The sequence below is a fragment of the Chlamydotis macqueenii genome, chromosome 21, assembly GCF_036417535.1.
Source record: "Chlamydotis macqueenii isolate bChlMac1 chromosome 21, bChlMac1.mat, whole genome shotgun sequence".
In the NCBI taxonomy this organism is placed as follows: domain Eukaryota; kingdom Metazoa; phylum Chordata; class Aves; order Otidiformes; family Otididae; genus Chlamydotis; species Chlamydotis macqueenii.
The window spans coordinates 9,100,965-9,122,598 of NC_141576.1; the positions used below are offsets into that span (position 1 = coordinate 9,100,965).

The 21,634-nt window shown below is 49.2% G+C and overlaps 1 protein-coding gene across 1 annotated transcript in view; it reads left to right on the forward strand.

Annotated features, from left to right (window-relative positions):
• The first annotated feature begins 1,384 nt into the window (after window positions 1-1,384).
• EIF4G3 (eukaryotic translation initiation factor 4 gamma 3) overlaps window positions 1,385-21,634 on the forward strand; it is a 139,925-nt gene continuing 119,675 nt past the window's right edge. The window contains exon 1 of the mRNA XM_086764370.1: window positions 1,385-1,626. Coding sequence (XP_086620496.1) covers window positions 1,448-1,626 — 179 coding nt within the window. The 5' untranslated portion in view covers window positions 1,385-1,447. The remainder of the gene's footprint in view (window positions 1,627-21,634) is intronic.

The following is a 21,634-nucleotide window of genomic DNA, read 5'->3' on the forward strand; positions in this document are numbered from 1 at the left end:
TTATCTTCCTCCTAAATTCGCAGCTGCCCAGAAGACGCAGCAGATGGGACACAAATAAACTATGGAAAGCTTTCCCAAAGCAGTTTGTACGCCCCAGGTGGGGTGAACGGGGCAGCCATACCTGCCGGCGCGGGGAGCGTTTTCCCGGGATGCGCGGCACGGCAGGAACACCGGTAGATGCCAGCGGGCTGGAATGAGCCTTCGGGAGCCAGCGGCGGGACAGGACAAGTCCGGACAATCCAGCGGCTGGTGAATCTGCTCTGAGGTCTTTTTTACCTACCCAAGGCAGCACAAACCCGCCTTCGCCCCTGCCAAGCTCAGCCCGGCAGCGGTCGCAAGGACGGTGCTGAAGATGACAGGGGCGCGGCGGAAAGCCTTGGGGGGCAAAGGCAGCGGGGCAGGGGTGCGAGGAAGACGCCAGCCGCCCCCGGGGCAGGCCCAGAGGGGCCTCCCCATTGCCAGAGATGGGCTCCCCCCGGGGCTGCTGGGCCTCCCCTCAGCCGCCATCTCACCCGCCTCACGACGCCTGACGGGGGGCTGCAGGGCTGCCCCTGCCAGCCGCCCCAGGAGCCCGGGATGGAGCTGGCGGCCGTCGTGGCTGGTAACGGGGCTGGTGAGGTTTTTGGGCACGGGGAAAACCCTCGCGCCACTCACACGCAACGGCCGCTTCCCCGCAGCCGAGCCTTGCCGAAGCCTCTCCGAGCCAAGCCGAAAGTGCCCGAAGCTGCGGCCTCGCCGCTGCCGAAAGGCTCCGAAAGGCCCCGAGCGCCGCCCTCCTGGGCGGGAATCCCTCCTCCGAGCCCGTCCGAAGCTTCCCGAACTCCCTCGCGCCCTCGTTCTCCGGAAAGAGCCGAAGTTTCCCGAGCGCGGGGGTCACGGGAGGTGCCGGGCTGACCGCGGAGGGGCGGGGGGAAGACGGGGGCGGAGGGCGCGTGCGCCCGCGAAGGTCTCCGGAAGAAGCCGAGGTTTCCCGAACGCCTCTCGCCCGCGAGCGGCTCCGGAAAGAGCCGAAGGTTGCCGAACGCCGGTGGGCCGAACGGCTCCGGAGCGGCCCGAAGGCGCCCGAGCGTCCGTCCTGCCGGACTGCTGGAGGCGGCCGCAGCGCCATGTTTGATGCTCCGCTACTTCAGTGAGGAAAATCCGCCGGCATCGCCCGAGAGCCGCCACCGCGAAGGGCTCCGCTGCCCCCGGGGAGGGGGACCGAGACCCCCCGCCGCCGGCGGCTCATGAGCAGCGCGGCCTGAGCCGCCTCCCCCCCCCTCCCCTCCCCGCCGGCCCCTCTCCCGTCCCCTCCCCGCCGCCGAGCCCTCCGGGAGGCGCGTTGTCACGGAGACCGGCGCCGGTGCCGGCCCGCCGCCTTGCCCCGGCCGCCGCACCGGTTCCCGGCCCGCTCCCCGGCTCGGCCCCGGCCCCTCTCCCCGCCGGGGGGTGGTGGCTCCGCTTGGCGATGAGTTTACCGCAGAAGGCGGCTTTGAAACCCGGCGCGGCGGCGGCGGCGGGGACCGGCCCCGGGAGCGGGGCGGCGGCGGCAGCGGCGGCGGGGCCGCCTCCCCCTCCGGCTCCCCCTCACCCGGCGCCGGCGCCTCACCCCAACATCAGGGCCTTGCCGCCCCAGCCGCCCCAGCAGTATCCTTTGCCCCGGGGGGAGGTGAGGGGGGGCGGCAGCCCCTTCCCCGCAGCGAGCAGGGCCTGGGGGGGGTGGGGGGCCGCGGGGGCCCCCTCAGTCCCGGGGAGGGGGGTGTGGGGAGGAGTGGTGGCGGTTGGCGGCTCCTTGCTTTTTGTGTGTGTGTGTGTGTGTGTGTGTGTGGGCCCCCCCGCACAAAGAGGGGCTGCACCTGCTGGGGGGTGTGGGGAAAGGGGGTGCCTCACCCCCCCCCCGCTAGCGGGCTGGTTTGGGGGGTTTCCCCCCTTTCCCCCGGGGAAGCAGAGCCCCCTTCACCCCCCACCCTCCCTAGAGCAGTGGTGACCCCCAAGGGTAAACTTTTAATTATCAATCCCTCCTCAGTTTCGCTTCAGGTCCTGCCCAGGTAAGTGCTTTGGTTTTGTTGTTTTGTTTTTTTTTTTTTTTTCCAGGTGAATTTAAACCCAGGTTTTCCCAGCCGGGGCCGATTTTCATGTGATTTATTTTATTTGTTTATTTATTTATTTATTTTCTTGGCTGGTGAAAATAAATCTCAGGTGGAATGTCGCGCCGAGCAGCTCTCTCTGCGAGGCCACGCGCGATGGGGAGGAGAAGGCTCCCACTCAAAAAAATCCCACCGCCAAAACGGCCACTGCTACAAAGAGAGGCCGGCGGGTGCTGCAAATGTTTTTTTTTTTTTTTTTTTTAAAGGTCTTCTGTTCTCTGCTGTGACTAGGCCCCAAGTCAGGAGGTAAATACTGCAGGGATCAGCAGGAAAGTGGGGTGGCCAGCCTGCCTGCCCGGATGGGGTTTTGTTTCCAGCCTCGGACAGCATCCCCTGGCAAACTGGCTTTGCTCTCCCCACCTACCGAAGTTTTGGGGGGACTGTGAAGTGAAAAACATACTTGGTGAAATACTGTTACGGCGTTAGCCGGGCATGGCGTGGCGTGCCATGCCGGGGACGGTCAGGAGTGTGTTTTGCTTTTTATCAGTGGCAGTGACTTAGGTTTTAACGTGGAAGTGCTGGGTGGTTTTTCTTGCTGAGGGCTGTTTCAGCTGTGTGATGATGCCTGTGCTCTTCAATAAATGTGTTCCCTGTGTATAAGCATTTTATTGCTCTCACTTTCATTTTTGAGGTAGGAAAACCGGGCCCTTTTGTAATCAGTTTAGATCCATTGTTTTCTTGAGCTTCCGGCAAGAATCGTTCTTGCCGTGACCACAAATACGTTGCTTAAATCATGAGACTGTTGACGTTACAGATTTGTTTGGGTCAAGTGAAAAAGCCTCTGAAGATTTCAGAGAGTGCTGTGGAGGGACGTACTCCCCACTGGGTGTTTCTGCCTAGCTTGTGCTATCCCTTAATTCTGGCGTGTGCTTTATTTAGGAAAAAAAAGTGCGAAGGTGCTGTCGTGACAAAGTTGGTGGGGTGGTGCTGAGTGAAACTGTTGCTCAGGGGAAATTTTGCTCAATTTTGAGTGATGTGCCCAGTGTTACAGTGGGAACGCTGGCCAGCGTACACCTTTGGAGTCTGTGCTTCGGGGGAGCTTTCCAGCAAGGTGCTGGTTTGTCTGGAAAGAGTCTTTTTTAACAGGAAAGGTGACGCTTGACAGTTAAGGGATGAAGTTTGGCTGGGTCTGGGACCAGGAGTGTACTGGGCTCTCCAAAGCACTTTATTTTCAAGTAGTCATTAAAAGCACTGTGGGGGGACTTGAATGACTTCTCGGACGTTGTTGGGGGCGAGCACGGCGGTGGCTGGTGGCAAGAGCAGCTGTGCCGTCCTAGCTAAGACAGGAGGACGCTGTAGCTTTGGGTGAGCGTTGCCATGAAGCGCCTCGCACGCGTGAGGGATGCAGCTTGGGCTTACCTCTGAGTGCAGCCTAAAAATAAAAAGCCTCGGAAGGAACGGGCAGGAGCCTAAAGGAGCTGGAGATGGTGCGGCAGCGCGTCCCATCATGGGGACCCAACTGGGCACCCAGTGCAAGAGGTATGACAAGTTGGGGAGGCTAAAATGGATATAGTCACATTTTTATTTATAGCTGTGCCTGTTTTGAAAACATGTTGTGTTTGACCGGTACTGCTCCTTAACTTTTAAACTAATAATCTGTCCGTGTAGTATATACAGACACAGTGTTCTTCATCCCTTCTGGGTACGCTGTATTCAGGTGTCCTGGCTGGTTTTTTACTCCGCCGAAACTTGCGTTTCCTTCCAGGTAGTAAACAAAAGCTGTTACCTTTTCTGCTGCAAAAGTGAGGCTTGGGAGCATAGTTCATCCGTGATTTACTGGAGTGCGGAGGGTCATCTGAGTTCAGCCTTATTTTTAGCTCTGTTTGGTTTCTTTTTTTTTTTTTTTTTTTTTCTGTTTTGATACGACTATTGAGACAGCGTTACCCTACAGCAGATAAAGCACACTTGCAGGTTTCTTCTGGCAACTCGGAGTGAGCAGAGCACTGCAAGGTCTTCTTCTTATGGCAATGCGAGGGGTTGTTTATTTGTTGGTGTGAAGGATTATTACGTGCCGATAGGTAGATTGAGGCTCTGACTTGGACTTTTTAAACTAGAACAGTTTCCGCATGGTGAACTTTGTGTCTTTGGAAATACGTGTGGATTTGGTACTTCATGAAATTAAATAGTGGTCTGTATAATTGAAAAAAGAAGAGTTGGGTGGAAGAAGAGAACTGCACAGGAGAAGAGCATGTGCATTTGTAGACAGGCATTAGCGAGGGGAAATAAAACACAGGGGGAAGAAGGGATTTAAAAAAAAATATTTCTGGAAGGAAAGTGAAGCTGGAGAGTGACGGATGTGACGAACAGAAATGTTTTGATGGGAGTTTCATTCTGTTACGTGTTGAATAGGAAGTTATTGGAGCTCTGTGAGACAAGACACAGCTTTGAGAAATGTCCTTGACTCAGTGGCTTCAAGGAGCTAAATTTTGTGTGTAAAAGTACGTTGGGATAATTCTATGGCTCCGTAGTGGTGAGTGTTCAATCAAACCTGACTTCAGGCAGAAATGGTGCTCAAAAGTGGTCAGGCTGGACAGATCCTCCAGCTCGATTGTGACCCTTATCTGGGGGAACAGACAAGGGGGTGCAGCTGTGTAAGTGTGCAGGGGCACACGGAGGGGCGTTATCAAAAGTAAATCCCGGTCTGCCCACCTTTGCTTTGGCTTTCAGACTGCCTCGGAGGAAGGAGTTCCAGGTGAAGTTCGTTGTTCTGTAGCGAGACTTCTTCCATAAAAATGTAAAATAGTGAGGGTACGCTCCAGGCTGCAAGCCGACGGTAGCCCTTCGTGTTTCTGACTTGGTGGTACTTCCGACACGTGGTACACTACGCTGGGTTCTTCAGTCTCCCTCACTGGAGCAAAGCGTTTTTTATGTGTCGTAATAAACTGCTCTTTAAAAAAGTCCCCATGCTGGGACTAAATTTTGTGGATCAATATAATTAGGTCACCAGTTTCTTCATAGCCCCAGCCCAGACACGGGCAAACATTGCGCTGCAAAGGACAAACAGATTGATCTGCGTTGCACTCGGTGACACTGCGTTCTGCTGGCTCTTCGGGGTTAATTTAACACGGTACCGTGGAGCCGAAGCAGAGCCACCCTGGGCTCTGGGCTGCTGTCGGTAGGTTTTTATTTTCTTTTCCAAACTTGCACTTGGAGGGCGTTCGGCTTCCTGGTTGTGGATGGTGTCTGTGCAGGCACTGGTAAACTTGACCTTAACGTATCACCGAAGCTGTTTCGGTGTGGGATTGGGTGTCTGTGGACACAGGCGTTCTCAGGTTATTGCAGTGGGACAGTCCTGGCGAGTTCAGGATGGGTTTTAACAGACGGTCACTTAAAATCTTTTTTCCTTCCCCCGTTTTAATTCCCTTTCTGAGAAGCAGAGAGGAAGGGTCAGTGCCTGGGGGAGTTTTTGTGTGAAATACACCATTGCTGTGCACAGAAGCATGGGTTTTGCTAATGTTGCCTCAGTAATTGAGTGTCTGCTTCAGTTTTTCCCGATTTGCTTTAGCTAACTGTGCTGTAGTCCCTCTCAGAAAGCACTGTGCTGGTTCCTGCCCCGTTGGGTAGCATCTTCTGGACGCGAGTGGCTTCCCAAAAGCCTGGAAGAACAGCAGGTGGTACAGGATCACCTTCAGGAATGCAAGAGACCGTGTGTGAAATCGGGGTGAGGTTCTGGCAGCGCTTACTCGGTGTTCACATGCGGGCCAAGTTGTGCTGTTGGAGTGGGCCTGTGTTGGTGAGCTTCTGCTTGAATTAAGACTGTGGAGGAGGATTTGAGTGCGTGGGGTTTTCTGTCCTCTCTTAGTGAGCGAAGAGTTAAGCTGGAGGAGAAAGTGCCCAAGATTTTCTCCGAAGAGAGCATTTTCTGCGTGCGCTGAAGGATCAGGGTCTCTGGGTTTCTGTGATACTCTCTGGGAGTTTGGAGCCAACGCCGTCTTCCCTTGCTGCTTCCTCCCATTACAAGTGGCTTTTTCCCAGAGTTCGTGGTGCAGCGTCTCTCTCTGCTCTCTGGAGCTTATCTGTTGATGACTTTGAAGATGAGGAACCGGGAATTAGGAAGCTGCTTGGGCATAAAATTCAGCTTGAAGAGTGTGATTGTGGCTTTCGTGTAAAGCAGTGCGCCTCCCTGCGATTCGGGTTGATCGGCTCTGGCTTCTGGGCGGCCTTGACATTGAGCTGAAGTTAAACGAGAGCACGGTTGGAAGTCCTCTTCCAGATGCCAGTGGCAGCTGCTTGTGAGGAAGGGTGTTCGGGGCGTTACGGTCATGAAATGGGAGGAGTGGTGAGAGGTGGGAAGGAGCGGAGCAATGGGGCTGAGATCAGAAGTGTTCCTTGCTCTCTGATTTTTTGAGTTCAGGAGGGAGCTTTCTGAAATGGCGGTGGGAGGAAGGGGCAGTGCTGTTGCCTGAGAAGCGTTCCCATTTAGAAGTGTCTGAAGCAGTGGAGATCGTATGTCTTGGGCAGGTATGCGTCGGGGGAGAGAGAAGATTCTGAAGGCACGGAGACTTTCCTCGCTGCTCGGTGGTGGTGGTCCTTCTGCAGGGGAGGAACAGGCATGGGTTTGTGAGTGTACTGCCGGAAAATTAAGTGCTTTTAGACTTCTCTGCCATCTCCCCGTTGATGTTCCCCAGCCTTGGCACATCTTGGCGTTCTTTCAGGCAGAAATAGCTTTAATTTATTTAATGACAAAAGCTAATCATGTTATAGCTCAGATATGTCACTTTACCAGCTTTGTAAGATTTTTGTGGTGAAATGCCTTGGAGAAAACCACTCTTCCAGAAATGTACTTTCAGCTTATTTTCTGTCGTATCTGAGGACGTGGTTGTATGTGTTCTCGGCAGGGGAAGGTTACTTCAGCCATTTAGATATATATATGTATTTAGTTTAGACGTATATATGTATTTAGTGTGCAGTACTGATTGTGGAACACAGTTTGTGTTTTTATCTGTGGTAGGAAGTCAGTGAGAGAGTGGTAAGAGACTGGGAACAAATAACTTCCCTTTGAGATGTTGGGACGTAGAAGGATTTTTGTCTGTGTGTGTGGATTTTGTCCGTTGTCTTGGGGCTGAAAGGCTCTTTCATGTTGTTACCAAATGTTGAGATGTGTCGAGCTGGTGCGTTTGCTCCATTTTTGTTTCGTAGTAAGGGTGAGCAGGGAAGATCTTTCTTTAGAAGTCGCAGGTAACCTATACTTTCTTTTTCTCCCTAATCCAGCAATTTCAGGACTAGTCAACTGTCAAGTGTAGTTGTGTGTAAATCCGCTAATGTGATTAGAGTTGCTGGAATTTTTACTCTGGGGAATCATAGATGGGTAGTATCGCTGTTTCACAGGCATTGCTTCAGTAGGAAACTTTAGCTGTGACTGGAATATGTCTGCTAGCAACTGCAAAGGCTTTTCTGGAATGAATGGGGAAGGGAAAACTGGTGTTTGTTACAGGGGTATGAAGATGTGTGCCCCGTGGTCTGGAGGAACCAGGGCAACTGATTTTCCTTTATTTTTATTTATTTTTTTTTTTTAAGGGACCTTAGTTGATGTGACTTCTAATGCTGTGCTTTACACTTGGTGGTAGTTCCAAGAACTCCTGTGTACAATTTTCCTTTCCAAACTGGACTTCGTTTTGCCTCCCAAATAGGAAATGGTGATGTGGAGCAGCTGGAAGAAGAAAATAGAGTGGGTTCCTAAAAAAGAAAAGAATCAAAGGGAGGAGAGCAAAATAAACTTTTAGGCTAGTGAAATTTTCTAGTACATGTTATTCTCATGTTTTGTTATATACGTTTGGAAGTTGTCCCGGAACGTGCTCTCTCGTTTCGTAGTAGGTGATGGCACATTGTTGCTGATGGGACTTGAGTCAAATTGCTGCTGGGCATGGAACTAGGTTAATGGGACAGTATTTTTTTTTTTTTTTCTTTCCTGAAAGGAAAATTACATGCTCCCTATTCTGATTGTACCTTACGAATTGTTTTTACCTTTATTTGCTGTGTAGTCATCTGAGGTGGAGAGAAAAGGATGAGTTTGCCCACGCTGAGATTGTATCAGATTTAAAACAATTCTGCTACCAAAAATAATACATTTCTGCTGTGGATTGTGACGCCTTTATGTGTCCTTTATCTGGGTGAGAGTTAAAGTATCTCTAGAGCTTTAAATATGGCTGAAGAAAAGCAAAGTGGCTTCTAAAATGTACGTCTTGAAAGAAAAACATATCCAGTCCTCAGCCGATACCAGGAGTGTTCTCCAAAGCCGTCGGTGAAGTGTTGAAATGGGTTAGGACTTGTCGAGATGCACGGAGCAGCTGCTCCTTTCCAGGCGGTTGAACTCAGCAGGAATGAGACTCTCATGCGCTGGAGTATCTGCACGGGAATAACTCCGTACAAGTCGCAAACACGAAGACCATCCCCGCGCTCACCAGGGGAGTGGACTTCACCTGCTGCATCCCCAGGGTGGTAGGAAAAGAAATCTTGCTGCCAGCCTTTGAGTCTGCTCTTGATGCTGTGAAAACACAGAGCGAGAAAGATTTGGTGCCGTTAAAGATCTTAAATAACACAGATTTTCCTGAGTTTGGAAAGCCTTTGGGAGGTGGAAGCTAACTAACATTGCACTGATTCTCTCTTTCTGTGGTTGCCAGATGATGATAAAAGGGGCCACGAAGATGATCAGAGGGCTGGAGCGCCTCTCTTATGCGGACAGGCTGAGAGAGTTGGGGCTGTTCAGCCTGGAGAAGAGGAGGCTCCGGGGAGACCTGATAGCGGTCTTCCAGTACCTCAAGGGGGCCTACAAGAAAGATGGGGAGAGGCTGTTCAGTAGGGCCTGTTGTGATAGGACGAGGGGAAATGGTTTTAAAATGGAGGGGGGTAGATTTAGATTAGAAATTAGGAAAAAATTTTTTACAATGCGAGTTGTAGAACACTGGAACAGGTTGCCCAGAGAGGCGGTGGAGGCCCCATCCCCGGAAACGTTCAAGGCCAGGCTGGATGAGGCGCTGAGCAACCTGATCTGGTTGGGGATGTCCCTGCTCCTTGCAGGGGGGTTGGACTAGATGACCTTTGAAGGTCCCTTCCAACCCTAACCATTCTGTGATTCTATGATTGTGTATTTGTTTGTGTTTCGGTTTGATTTACGTGTGAGAGTGACTGTGTGCGGGTTACTGAATTACTAAGAGCAGTCTGGTTTAAATGTCTGCCTCGCTGGTGGCGTTTGGAAATCTGTGTGACGTAATGCTATAGCTGTGCTAATGGTGGTCTGAAAAAGAAATTTCTCTCTTATGCGTTATTAAGAAGTCGTAGCAGTTCCTGTGCCTTGAAAGTGGTATTTTTCTGGACTTATTTTGTTCTTCTGTCAAAATGCAAAAATGACGCAAGTCTTAGGTTTTTTCAGACTAAGCAGGAGAGTTCCTGTAAGCATCAAAGGGAAGGATGTTTTTAGGTGATACAGCTTTGGTGTTTTTAGTCAGCAACTATCTGTGAAAGCCTCCTGAGATCCTGAAGAAAGGTCTGTTAAAAAAAAAAAAGGTGCCTTCCCACTAAGCGATGAGACCTAGCCCTTCTGTCCTTGGACTACCACGGGATTTTCTACAGAACCGTCAAGTCTTACATGAAATTCAGAAGGAAATCTGCTCTGAAAACTTTCTGGAAGTCTTGAGTTCTTGTTTGTGGTGATGTACAGGATGCTTTAGGCTTGACACCGGCCACTTTGTGTGCAGCTGATGAATTGGACGGACTCAAGATCTCTATTCCACTGAAAGGGAGCTTGGCAGAGTACTGTAGCTGAGGGTGGATAACCTGTACCACTTATTTGTGGGGCGGGGGGAGTAAGAACTGGAATCAAAAAGCATGTAAAGGATACTTGTTGTGGCTTTTGCTGTGAAATTCACTGTGCATCTCAAACTCCACAGTACGGTGGGAAGGGCGTTTCAGCAGTTGTGGTTCACGCCCGGTTTTAGCCTGGAGACGTTCATGCAGAAGGCTCTTTCGGATGTAATGTTTCTTGAGCTGGTGAGACACCTTCTGAGGCCAGCCGACTGTGAAATACAGAGCTGGCCTCAGTTTGCAGCACCCTTTCTCACCAGTGCTCACACAGACACAAATACAAGTTACTGGTCGGTCTCTCATCAAATACTTACTTTTCCGGGCCCTGTGTTATTCTAGATTTGAGAAATGCAAATAATTCAGCTGTCAACCTGTCTGTGCAACTTGGGTTCTATGTTTTCCTTCTGCATTGCGTTTTAAACTAGATTTCAAAGTGCTTTTATGTCTGTCTCTTCAAAAGAAAAAAAAAGACCTAATTTTTGTTGATATGCAAATATTGCTAAGTGTAATTTTTTGATGAGCTTAGCCTATTCAGATTAATTGTATTGATTACATTTCCAAACTACTTTTTTTTAATTAAAAAGAAGTTCGTCTGCACAAATAACTATGTTTAAATGTTTGGATCTGAGGTTATGCACCAAATTTGACTTGAAATGACTCCCATTTCCCCCCCAAACCGTAACATTTTGCTGCCCTGTCTGTGGCAGCTGTACCTGCTATTGCAGGCCGTCACCGAAACAATTGTTGCCGCCACTTGGCACGGTCCCCGTTGCTCCTTGCTGAAGCCAAAGCACACTTTATCCACTCAGGCTGACATTAAGATCGTTAAATAAATGAATGAATTGTCCTGTCACCCAATTCCCGTTCTGGCAGCTGAAGAACATGTGAATTTTATAGCCAGGACCTCTGTCCAGAATGTGTATTGAACGGCCTGAATGTCAGGAGTGGGAACAGTCAGCAGAAGGCTTTCTAGTAAAATGTGTGCGCCTTAATGAGAATTACGGTGTGGAGTGGTGTAAAAGCCTGAATTACCAGCCATCTGATCATCCACGATGACTATTAATCAACCTGTGAAGGGCGCGTAGGAAGAAACCGGAGCACAGCGATAAAACGAGGGAGCAGGAGAGACCTGGTGAGGGGTGGAGAGCTGTTTCTCCGTTGGCAACGCAGGTTGGCCTTGCTGTTTGAAAGGAGTTTGTTGGGGGAAGAACGCAGCCGAGCCGGGAAGTGTTGAAAGCAGCGGTAACTCTTGGTCTCCATCGGGGAGTCTGAGGTCTCGCTGGTTGAGCCAAGGTGCTAAAAGGTCACTGAGAGTTTGGAAGATCTCAGAGAGCTCTGCTGAACTTCCACCTCCAGGAGGAGAAAGCTGGAAATACTTTCTCAGAGGAGGGGAGTTCACTCATCAGGCTCGGGTTGCTTTTTCTCGTGGTCTAGCTCCATCCACATTTTGATTCTGTAGCGCTTGAAATGTTGTATTTGCTTAGGAATAGGGGATGTAAAAGATCTGTAGCACCCGTACTTGCTGCAAGTGGGTCAAAAAGGTCTCTGAATTGCAAAGGGAAAAGGAGCAGTGTGCTTTGACCAAATGATTTGGTGAACCGTATAATCGCGCATCTGCAGGCTGCTTGCACTGCAGCCCCAAATAATAGCAGAGATGCTCTGCGCTGGGGATAACTTAAAATGTTTGGTTCGTTCCTTTTCTGAAGTGTGGCAAAACGTCAGCGTTTAAAGACCAAATTCAGTTCTTCCATAGTGCAGCAAAGTCCTTTCCGTAGTCTTCTCGTCCTCCCCTCCCCATACCTTAGTGTTTGTCTCGGTTATGGTTCATCTGATTGAAGGCTGCTAAACTAGCGCTGGTAAGCAGTGCGGTCCTCGCTGCGTCCCTGTTCGTGTTTTGACAGGCGATGTTGCTCATTGCCGCGGTGATGATGAAGGCCAAGTGGCTGGGTAATGTTTGTAGGTGCTAGAGTTCATCACCTTTGAAGATCTGCTGCGTGTGTGGTGATACCGCAGTTTGTGTGGTTTAAAATCAGCAAAATGGGGGTTTATGCCGATTGGGAGAGGAGCAGTCCTGCCTGCCTCAGTGCTCGGTGTGCCGTCCGTGCACACAGTCCCCAGCAGCCAGACGGCAGGGCCGGGTCCTGGGATTCCCATTCTTTCCCGTCTGGGATAGCACACCAGCTGCCTCTCCCCCGCCTCCTGCCTGCGTGCTGGCCCAGCTCTGGAGCGTTACTTCGGAGGCCGCTTTGTGCACGTAGGAGAGGGATGTGTGCTTGGTAGTGCAGCCGATGCCGCCTTCCCTCTGTGCTTTACCTCTGCGTTTGTGGCCTGAATTCAACAGGCAGAGCTAATGGAAGTAAAACCAGCGTTTCTGTGAATGAGGAATGCTCTGAGGCTAATTTACTGCTCGTCTCCAGGCTCAGCTGGGATAAATATATTGTTGCTATTACTTTTTCTTCAAGCGCCCTGTAGAGGTGTGTGTAAAGTACGCAACTGAGAGTCCTTATGAGGAAAAACTGACCGTGTGGAGGATGGGACCAAGGAGACCCAGAGCTCCCACCTGCATCCCTCTGTGAACTCTGTTCTTTGGGCAGCCGTGTAAGATGCATCGCGCTGCCTTCCCTAGCTGCCTGCTTTCTCAGGATTTCATTTTGCATGACATGGGATTTTAACTCGGGAGAAGTGTGGCAAAGAGGGTACTTAGGCTTTCATTTCATTTCGATAAAGCACTGAAATAAAGATTATGGCGGGGAAATCACGAGGCGTTACAACGCTGGGAGTTGAAATGAGCGTTGATGCTCTCGAGAAGCGTACTTCAGGAATTCATTGCCCAGCTGACGGAAGGACCATCGCTCTGGGTGACAACACTGCTGTCACTGCGATGCTTCTTGACAGATTGACTGGCAGAGTGTTGCATTTTCCCATGGAGTCACAGCATGAAGTATTAGAGACACGGTAGGAAATGTGGCTGAGTGAATGAGACAGTAAACTGCTAGGCTGTTTGATATTCATGCGTATCGTACGGAGAGGAAGCCTGCCTCGGAAATATACAGTTGCTGCTGTAGGGTCCCGAACCCCTGGGGTGCAAGCAGCAGCCATCCCTGTAGAGAAGAGGCACACGTGGGCTGCAGCCTTGGCAGCTGCAGGAGCTTATTTGTGGTTTTAGGGTACAAAGTTCGAGTGAAGGGGGCTGGGGGAATTAATGGCAGGAAGGTAAAAATAAGTAAGCTGTGTTTTAGTACATTACAGAAATTTAGACTCCTGGGTAAAAATTGCCACGGACGAGCGCTGTGTACAGTACTTGTGTCTGTATCGGGAACTTTTTTTCCCCCAGTCATGTAAGAACATGCCCCTGGATGCAGATACGTGCTGGTGCTAGAGGGAAGCCGGAGACGTAAGGTTTTACTGTGTGAACTCAGTCTGAGGGAAGGTAGGCTGTAATACCCATGCGGATGGTTGTTCCAGGCTGTAAGCTCAATAAAGGCTGAGTAAAAGCTTGGTAACCTTTCTCCGCGGTGAGATGTTTCCTCCTGGTCTGCCTCCCTCTGTGTGTCTTTTGAGTTATGTCATCTGGCCATTCCGCTGCTTGGACTTCAGTGTTCTTAACTGGTTATGTGTTTGCAGGATAAACTCGGTGTAGAAATAACTGTGTGTGTGTGTTAAGTAACTGTTCTGAAGGAAAAAAACCAAACCCCCAAAGCAAACAATCCCAGTCTCTGCTTGCTGGCGAGGCTGTTGGGAATAGAGGAGTTACTCCGCCAGCCCAGTGGACTGTCTGGTGTAAGCTGTGCTCCCCAGGTGCGCTGGCGGCGGCTCTGCGCTTCCCAGCCCAGGCCCCGGAGCGCGTTTATCAGGTTACCTCACCGCCACGCATGGGCAGGTCGGAGCCCCTCTGCGACTGCGCGCAGCTGGTATTGGGCCAGAAGCTGCTGTTTCAGCTGCTAATCAGGGGACAGAAGCGTGCTGAATTTGGGGATTTTTTTTTTTTTTTTTAAGTGTGATTCAATTTGTGCGAGATACTGTGTGTTTTGGATACTGTGCTGTGAATTGTTTTAAGCTCAATGATTGAAATACAGCAGTATTGTACAATCAGTGTTCTATCAGCACATTTCACATTGCAGAATGTGAAAGGTAGGGGGTGAGTATGGCTTTAGCTCTGCTGTCCTGTCTGTGCATTGTATTAAAAATACTCCTTTTTCTGCCAGACGAGATGTGCGCAGGGATCTGATGCACCCAAAGTCTGGAGGACAGCTGAAGAGCTGTACCTGATAATTGTGGAATAGACCAAAAGCCAGAGTAACTTCAGAAAGGAGTGGGCTTGCCTGTGTCGCTTGGCCGAGGAGATCAAAACCTTCTTCTGCTGTGGCTGTCTCCTCCCGACTGCTCCTGTGTGGTCTCCATAAGGCCAGCTTGCTTGCAGCCTTGCTTTGTGTGTTTTTACAGCATTTACCAAGACACGTGCTCAGTCTCAGTCTCGCATAGCTGCCATTCAGGGTAAGACTACTCCTCTTAATTTTTTGCCCCCATCAAAATCAAAATGCGGTGAAGGAAAACAGGGCTCTGACAATGCTTCACGTCGATTTGCCTGTGTCACCCTGGCTCTTCCTGAGCCACTGCTTGGGCCTTTTGTGGATGTGATGTTTCTCTTTGAATGTTTACCTCCTCTTAAAGATTCCTGCTTTTTTCCCCCCTTCCATCTTAGTTTGGTGAACAACGTAGTTTCTTCACGCTGAAGCCTCCTCCGCGTGCGCTGGGAGCGATGTTCTGACCGCCTCTGAACTACCTCCCACCTGGGATGAGCATCTCCCGTCTTCCCCGGTGATGGCTGCAGTTGGTTTGTTCGGTGGCCTCGCTTGGTAAAGTGACCCAGGAAATTTTCCCAGCCCATCTCTTCTCCCAGTCCTTCCGTTCGCCTCCATCTTTAGATGTTTTAAACAGGGGTTGCTTTACCAAAGCAGGTCAGGGAGGCATCGGATGGTTTTTAAATGGACATACCGTGGGGGTGTGGTTAGCTCTGGTGGTGGTGGTTATCAGCTGGGGCAGAAACATCTCCAGCAAACGGCAGCTGGAGCAGTTTTTTGGCAGTGTCTTTACATTTGTTCTCTCTGGAGGAAGGTTTGCGGTGTGCAGAGTCGCCTCTAATGTGCGTGCTTGGGGGATCTCGGGAGCTAGAATACTGTTTTCCTGCTGAGCTGTTTCTTATGTGGATGTTTTTTAACAACAAATGCTTGGTAGCCAGAGGCTGGTCTAGAACAACTTTGTTGTAGAAAGCAGTGTTAAGATATCTCTCTCTTTCAGGTAATGGATTTTTTTTCCTTCTGTTGTATTTAATTGCAAAAATAAATGTGGTTAACAGTATCCAAAGGACTTCTTCCTTACTGCACCATGCTGAGAAATGCCTTGTGCAAGATGCTTTCTTCCCTCCAGGCTTGGTTCATTTTCAGATGCTGAAGGGCATTTTGAGACTTTGTTATAACTTCAGTTTACATCATGTTTATATGAAACAGACAAAAAAAATATCCAGTGTTTTGCCAAGTATTTTTGGAAAGGACAAGCTTTGTGGATAATAATTTTCATGTTCTACCTGCTCCTTGGTGTGTTAAGGCTGCAGAAGAATCTCCCCTACCCTGAAAAAAGGCTTTGAGAGATTAATCTTCAAGTAGTCACTTGAGGCGGGTTGATTAAGAAATATACTTGATGTTAGATGTAATCAAGGTTTGAATAATGGATTTAGAATTGACTGTCACTCCTGTAATCCAGTTATTTTTAGATCGGGATCAGGATGTGCCACTCCCCAAGTTGTCTATGCCATCGCTCCGAAGGCAGACAGATCGCAATGCCGTTTGACAGAGTGGATCTCATCCGGTTTTGCACTTGCTGCTTTGTCCCGTTAACACATCCGCTGTTAAATGTGTTGTGCCAAAACTTGGCAATTCGGAGCAAAGGAATTTCAGTGCTGCACTGAGGGTTGCTACCCAAAATACGGCTCAAATACGTAATTAGAAACATCCTGGTGCTGTTGATGGTGGGACTGAGCTCCTTTCGTATTCAAGAAACATTTATTTAATCACCTTTTAGCTCTTGGATGTCTTGGAGAAAATAGTAAGCGTTATCTGGATTAAAGCCTAAACGATAACTACGGACCAGGAAACGGCCGAGGCTGTTTGCCGTTCACTGCTGTTCGGGAGAAGCCCGGTTGCAGAGGGATCGGGTAGAGGAAAGTGGGGCTGCTTGCATGGGAGGTGAATGAATCTGGATTATTTTAAAGGAACTTCCTTACTTTGTTGACATGCCCTGGCTGCAGAGAGAATCAGAGCACCTGATCTGCTAAGTTCCTCTTAACAACAGGGAAACTGCAACAAAATCATCTTTCCAGGGACTGATAAGTGATTGTCCAAAAAGTAAAAATCAGCAGTACGTGTGCCTGGCGAGTGCTCCACAAAATTGTCCCTTTGTCTGTGTCTGGTAATAATGTCAGCTTCCCCTTAGAAACCTTTGGTGTCAGCGTGGGCAGAAAAAGGCCAAAGCTTGCCTGGAGTTCATCTCACGGTGCCTTCAAGCAAGGAGTTATTTAACCATAAGCTGGAATTTGACTTTTTTGTGCATTATTCCCAGACAGGGCTTGTCTTTGCTGTGCCAGGATGTCCGCTCATAGGTTTTGGTTTCTGGGCTGTTACATCAGCGTAACCGCAGCGTGGGAGCAGTCCCTGTGTGAAGTCGCCCATGAGACACAGCTCAAGACGAGGCCTCGAGTGCTGCGTGTTTGAAGCTTTAGAAGGAGGTAGGATCAGAGGACAGGCTCTCCTTTTCCCCGTTCATGGGAAAATCGTTTGCAAGGTGTTTTTGGTGGTGCCAGGGGACAGGACAGTATTTTAAGATCATCCCAGTCTCAGAGCTGGCACAGGCAGCTGCGAAATGTGATTGAATTGAGTCAGTGAACTGATTACAATCTCTGTACCGAAAACGTGCGCAGTCCCCTTTGCAGTTTACGCTCAGTAAAGACAAGGAACATAAAAACAGGAAACCTTTACCAATGGTACTTTGAAGAGACTCATTTGGTTGACGCATCTTTTGGTCGTCGCGTTGCTTGTCCCTTAAAACCTATTTATGTGCTGGGGTGTTGAGACCTGAAAGTAGCAGAGCCCAGCAGCTGGGACTTTAATCTGCCTGGTCTGTGGCATCTCCACTTGTAGCTCCTTTGCTGGCCTTAATAAACTTAACGAGGTTCACTTTCTGGCTTTTCTTGGTCTTAATTTTTTTCCCACATGAATATTCAGGTATAAGCAGCATCGTGTAGCTCTCATGTAGCTTGTAATAGCGTATGTGAGAACTTCTGCTTTTTTTTTTTCTTTATTTGTTTTACTGAGTAACTTATATTATAGATTGTTTGATTTCTAAATGCCGGCATTTCTTAGTTGCATCTCAAAATGCATGCTGTCTTTGATCAGTCCTTCTGGACTGTACACAGCAGAATTAAATAGAGCAAATATTTACATCTTGATTTACCTGAAAATGGAGCCATGCTTTCCTGCAGACGTTGTTGATGTTCTGCTATCTACGGTGGTAACATTAAAGCTTTGGGGTCAAGAGTTTTCATTTAAGTTACTGCTGTGTTCAGAAATATAAATAAATAAAACTTGCCCTGCTGTGTTTTATTCTCAACCATCAACGCAGCAGTCTCTAAGTTACAGTTGGGAAGGTGAAAGGGGGTTCCCTGTCCAGGTACCACCTCTGTTTGCATTGCCAGAGCCGCAAAGTGAAGCCCAAGTCATCGCCAGTCGAAAACAGTGTTTTATGGACTGCGTTTCTCTGTTTCTTCCCTGTTTCTGCATTGCTTTAGACTTCGGTTTCAAGCTTGCGTATTGTAGCAGCTACTCCCTTCGCCAGAGGTTCAAGTGCACACAGAATTACCTGAATTTATGCCAGGTAACTTTCTTTTGGTGCTCTTTCTGCTTCTTTATTCTTTCTCATGGCCTTTGAGGGTGTTTTGGTAATTGGGCAGTTGGACCTGAGAGCATGTAGCACCCTGCCATTAAAAAAAAGGGGAAAAAAAAAAGTGAAGATACAAGAGCGTGCTGTTAAGTCCCATTTCTGCATGGGCACAGATACTCTGCTGTTCGCAGCGCAAGAGGGTTTTGTTTTTTAAGTTCCTCTTCCCCACTTTACAAGCCGCCTGCGTGATGCTGCTGTTCCCCCACCTGCGAAGGAACAAAGGAGGCAAAACATTCCTGCGGCGGGGAGGGGAGAGCGGCAGGAGCGTGTGTGCATTTCAAACGCCTCTTTGTGCTGCGAGGTGTGTGTTCGGATATGGCTCCAGCTGCGGCGTGTTGTGTGCTGGTCCGTTGGAGAGGATTCTCCCTGTGGAGGTGTGCGGGATGCCTGAAGAGGGGTAACTTTTTGCACAGCTGGCTGTTTTTAATGAGACCTTCCACCGTTTTCCAATGGAGCAGCAAATCAGCACTTCTGAAAAGGTCTTTATCTTAATAGTTAAGAACGGGAGCCCTTTCTGCGTTGAAAAACCTGAAAGGAAATAGCATCCTCTGTGAACTGTGGCTTTATGCGTACTTATGTAATGGGCTATCAATCAAATTTAATTAAAACTGTGGCAACACTGGAGTTTTACTCCCTTTTAGTTCAACTACAACACGGGGGGGAAAGGTTTTTATCTTTACAAGCTGTTCTTGCAAAAGTTATTGCTGTGATTGCAATTAAGAAGCCCTTATTTTTAAGACAAACAAATTAATTTGCTTCTTTTTATAAAGAAATTTCTTGCCCCTTGGCCTACTCTAAAAATAGATGCGTGGTCCCCGAAAGTGAAGCGCTTAAAAGCAGCAGAACGAGATAGCACGTGTGATGGTGCAGAAAGAGAGGATTTTACCAACTTGGCCTTTCGCGTGGTTATCTAAAGTAAGGCTGCTGCAGGACCACAGAGCCTGCGCGCTCGGGATTCCTTTGAGCAAATCTGTGTGAACCATGCCAGAGCTCCTCTTCGTTTGGCGATTGCCGTGCTGTCCCTCGCATCCTCTGGTTAGAAGAATACATGTTAAAGGGATGGAAATACGGAATATGCAATATGTTTTTTCTCGCTTAAGCATTTCCTTTGTGTGGTCATGTGCTAGGCTGTTTGCAGCCGTCCTGCCAGCATCAAAATCTTGGCTCTGCGGTGGTCAAGACTTCAGAAGCAGGGAGAGTTCAAACCTTGCTCCTTGGCCTTAGGCTTCAGCGTGCAGCGAGTGCCCGCTTTGGGAGAGGAGCAAGCCTAGACGTATGTGTGTTCCCGCTCCTGTTTTTTACAGAGAGTATTTTTGTTCCTTGAGACGTGCGGTTTGCAAGAAGGTACTGAAGGTACCTGACGGCCACATCTTAAACCATGTGGAGGATCCAGCCTCATGGACATGTGAGAACACACTCATGGTGGATGAGGAGCTTGCACATACCCGTGTTTCAACATCTAGGAGAAAAAATATCCCCCAGCAAGTGTCAGTACGCTCCAGAGAGCGCTCACCTTCATCGTGCTCCGTTTCGAACAGGTGGTTGTGTGTGTCCGTGTTAAACGGCACGCCAGTGTCAGCTGGGGCTCTCCTCCTTTGGCCTTTCCTCGGTGTTTTGGTTAGCTGCTGAGTTTTTACAGTAATACTAAGAAAACCAGGAGGGAGGTGTTGGTTTTGTTTGGTGAAATCGGCATTAAATTTATTTTCTCTTGACCTGTGGAAGGCTTGCATGCTTTGTAGCATGTTGGGTAATTATCTTGAAATGAGGAGCAGGTCTCTAAATGTAAGGGACCCGGAGAAGGAACACAAACATTTCCTCAGTACCAGGAGAGGAACAATAGCTCATTGTTGGGAGGAAGGGATTGCAGAACAGCAAGCAGACTTTCAGAAATGGGGGGTTTATTTTCTATAGCTTACTATTTATATTGCACTGGGAGGCTCTTTGGGAACTGGATGTCCAGTTCCTGGAATGTGTGTCCCCTGGTTGAGGAAGGCTGGGCGCGAGCAGAGCGTGTCCTCTCAGTCGGCGTTTGTTCGGAGACAATGCCCGGGTTACGGGCCGCTCGGAAAGCAGCTCTGTGCTCATGCGAGAGCCCCCTCTCTCTCCCTGCCTCGCAGCTTGGCAGCTGAGGAGACGTCCCCTAAAGAGACAGGACTCTTCTTCCTCCCACCCTCACTTTCTTTCTGCTATATATCGGGCCGCTGAATAGGCTCGCATTGACCGGAGAGACAAAGAAGTCTTTCAGGCTCTAGCTTTAGCCGCAGCCAGTGTGCTGTGGGCTTTTGTTAATACTTTCAGTCCCCCCTTTCTCTTTCAGCAGCCCTCACTCATTGTTAATACATTTCAGGAGCACCACTGATATTTCTGCACTCATGTTGTTTGCTCAGTTCGCAGGAAAAGTTGCAAAAAGCTGGGAGAGAACGTGTTTGCCTCTTACGTTCCGCGCAGAGTGTTTTCTTTTCATGCCTTCGGTGGGGAAAAGCGGATCGTGTAAACAGATCCTGGCAAATCCTCGCATGAGCGGAACGTGGCCGTGCAGCGTTAACGCCTGTGCAGGCTGCGTGCGCGCCGAGGCTAAATGGCTCGTTCCAGTGCTTGGGAATACTAAATGGCTTTCCCCCGCCCCGGCTGGATTAGTGTCCGTGTTGTCCTGTTTAACTTTGTTATTACGTTAGCCAGCTAGAGATGCGAGCTCGTATTGAAACAGCTGTTTCTGCTGAGTGGCACTGTGGAGCTGGAGAGTATTGTTCAGCACTTGTGAACTCATTCAGCGTCGGCCTATGCTGCCTTTATTTTGTGGGTGGATGTGCGGGGGGGGTTTCCTCCTGCCGATAGGAAAGCTACTTTCCCAATTCTGCCTTAGTAAATCTGAAAGCTACTGGTAGGTGCTCTCTAATCGTTATGAAACATCAGTATGGGAATTAATTCCTGGAAATAAAATGGATGGAAAGCGCTGCTGCATAGCAGGCACACAAAAAAGAAATGTCAATGCTGCCGGGAGTAAGGGTTGAGGTGGGGTGATTGTTCCTTATTGTGAAGCGCAGACAGTCATTTTGGGGGCCCCAAAATCAAAGGTGCTGTTGGGTGAAGCTGGGAGATCAGGGCAGTGGTGAACTTGACTGTGCGGATGAGGTGGTGTCAGCAGTACTGTCACCATCGAGAGACGACCACAGAGACTGGCCCAGGCTTCCAAGCACCTCGGTGCATCTTTTTTTTTCCCCAGAAATAGTTGTGTTTTCAGTACTCTAAACCCATTTTTAACAGCATGTGAGGCTGAGTTGTCTTCGGCTAGCGTCTCCTCGACTAGAGTGTGAGTTGTGGAGTTCAGAGAAATAAGTGAGGCTGTATTTCTGCACCTTTTAGAGGTAAGGTAACACTCTAGTGAATATGTGACAGCAGGGAGAAAAATGGCGTTCAGAGCCGTGGAGGGGCTTGAGCAAGTGGCAGAAGAAATACTTGTCAGGAGAGCACGACTTATTTTTTTCCCCTAATGGAGAATGACTTAAACTTTTTAATAGATGGGTGCTGAGCACACGGTTTCGAGCTGGAAAAAGTACCCCCAGACGCGACTGTTCATCACTCCCCACCGGCCGTCTTGTGCCTCGCAGCTGGGAAGGAGCGGTTGCCTAACTTGCCCGATGAGAAAGTACCCATGTGTGCATATGTTTTTTTTTTTTTTTAAGGGCTCAAAGCCTTTACGATCTATAGTCTTTTAA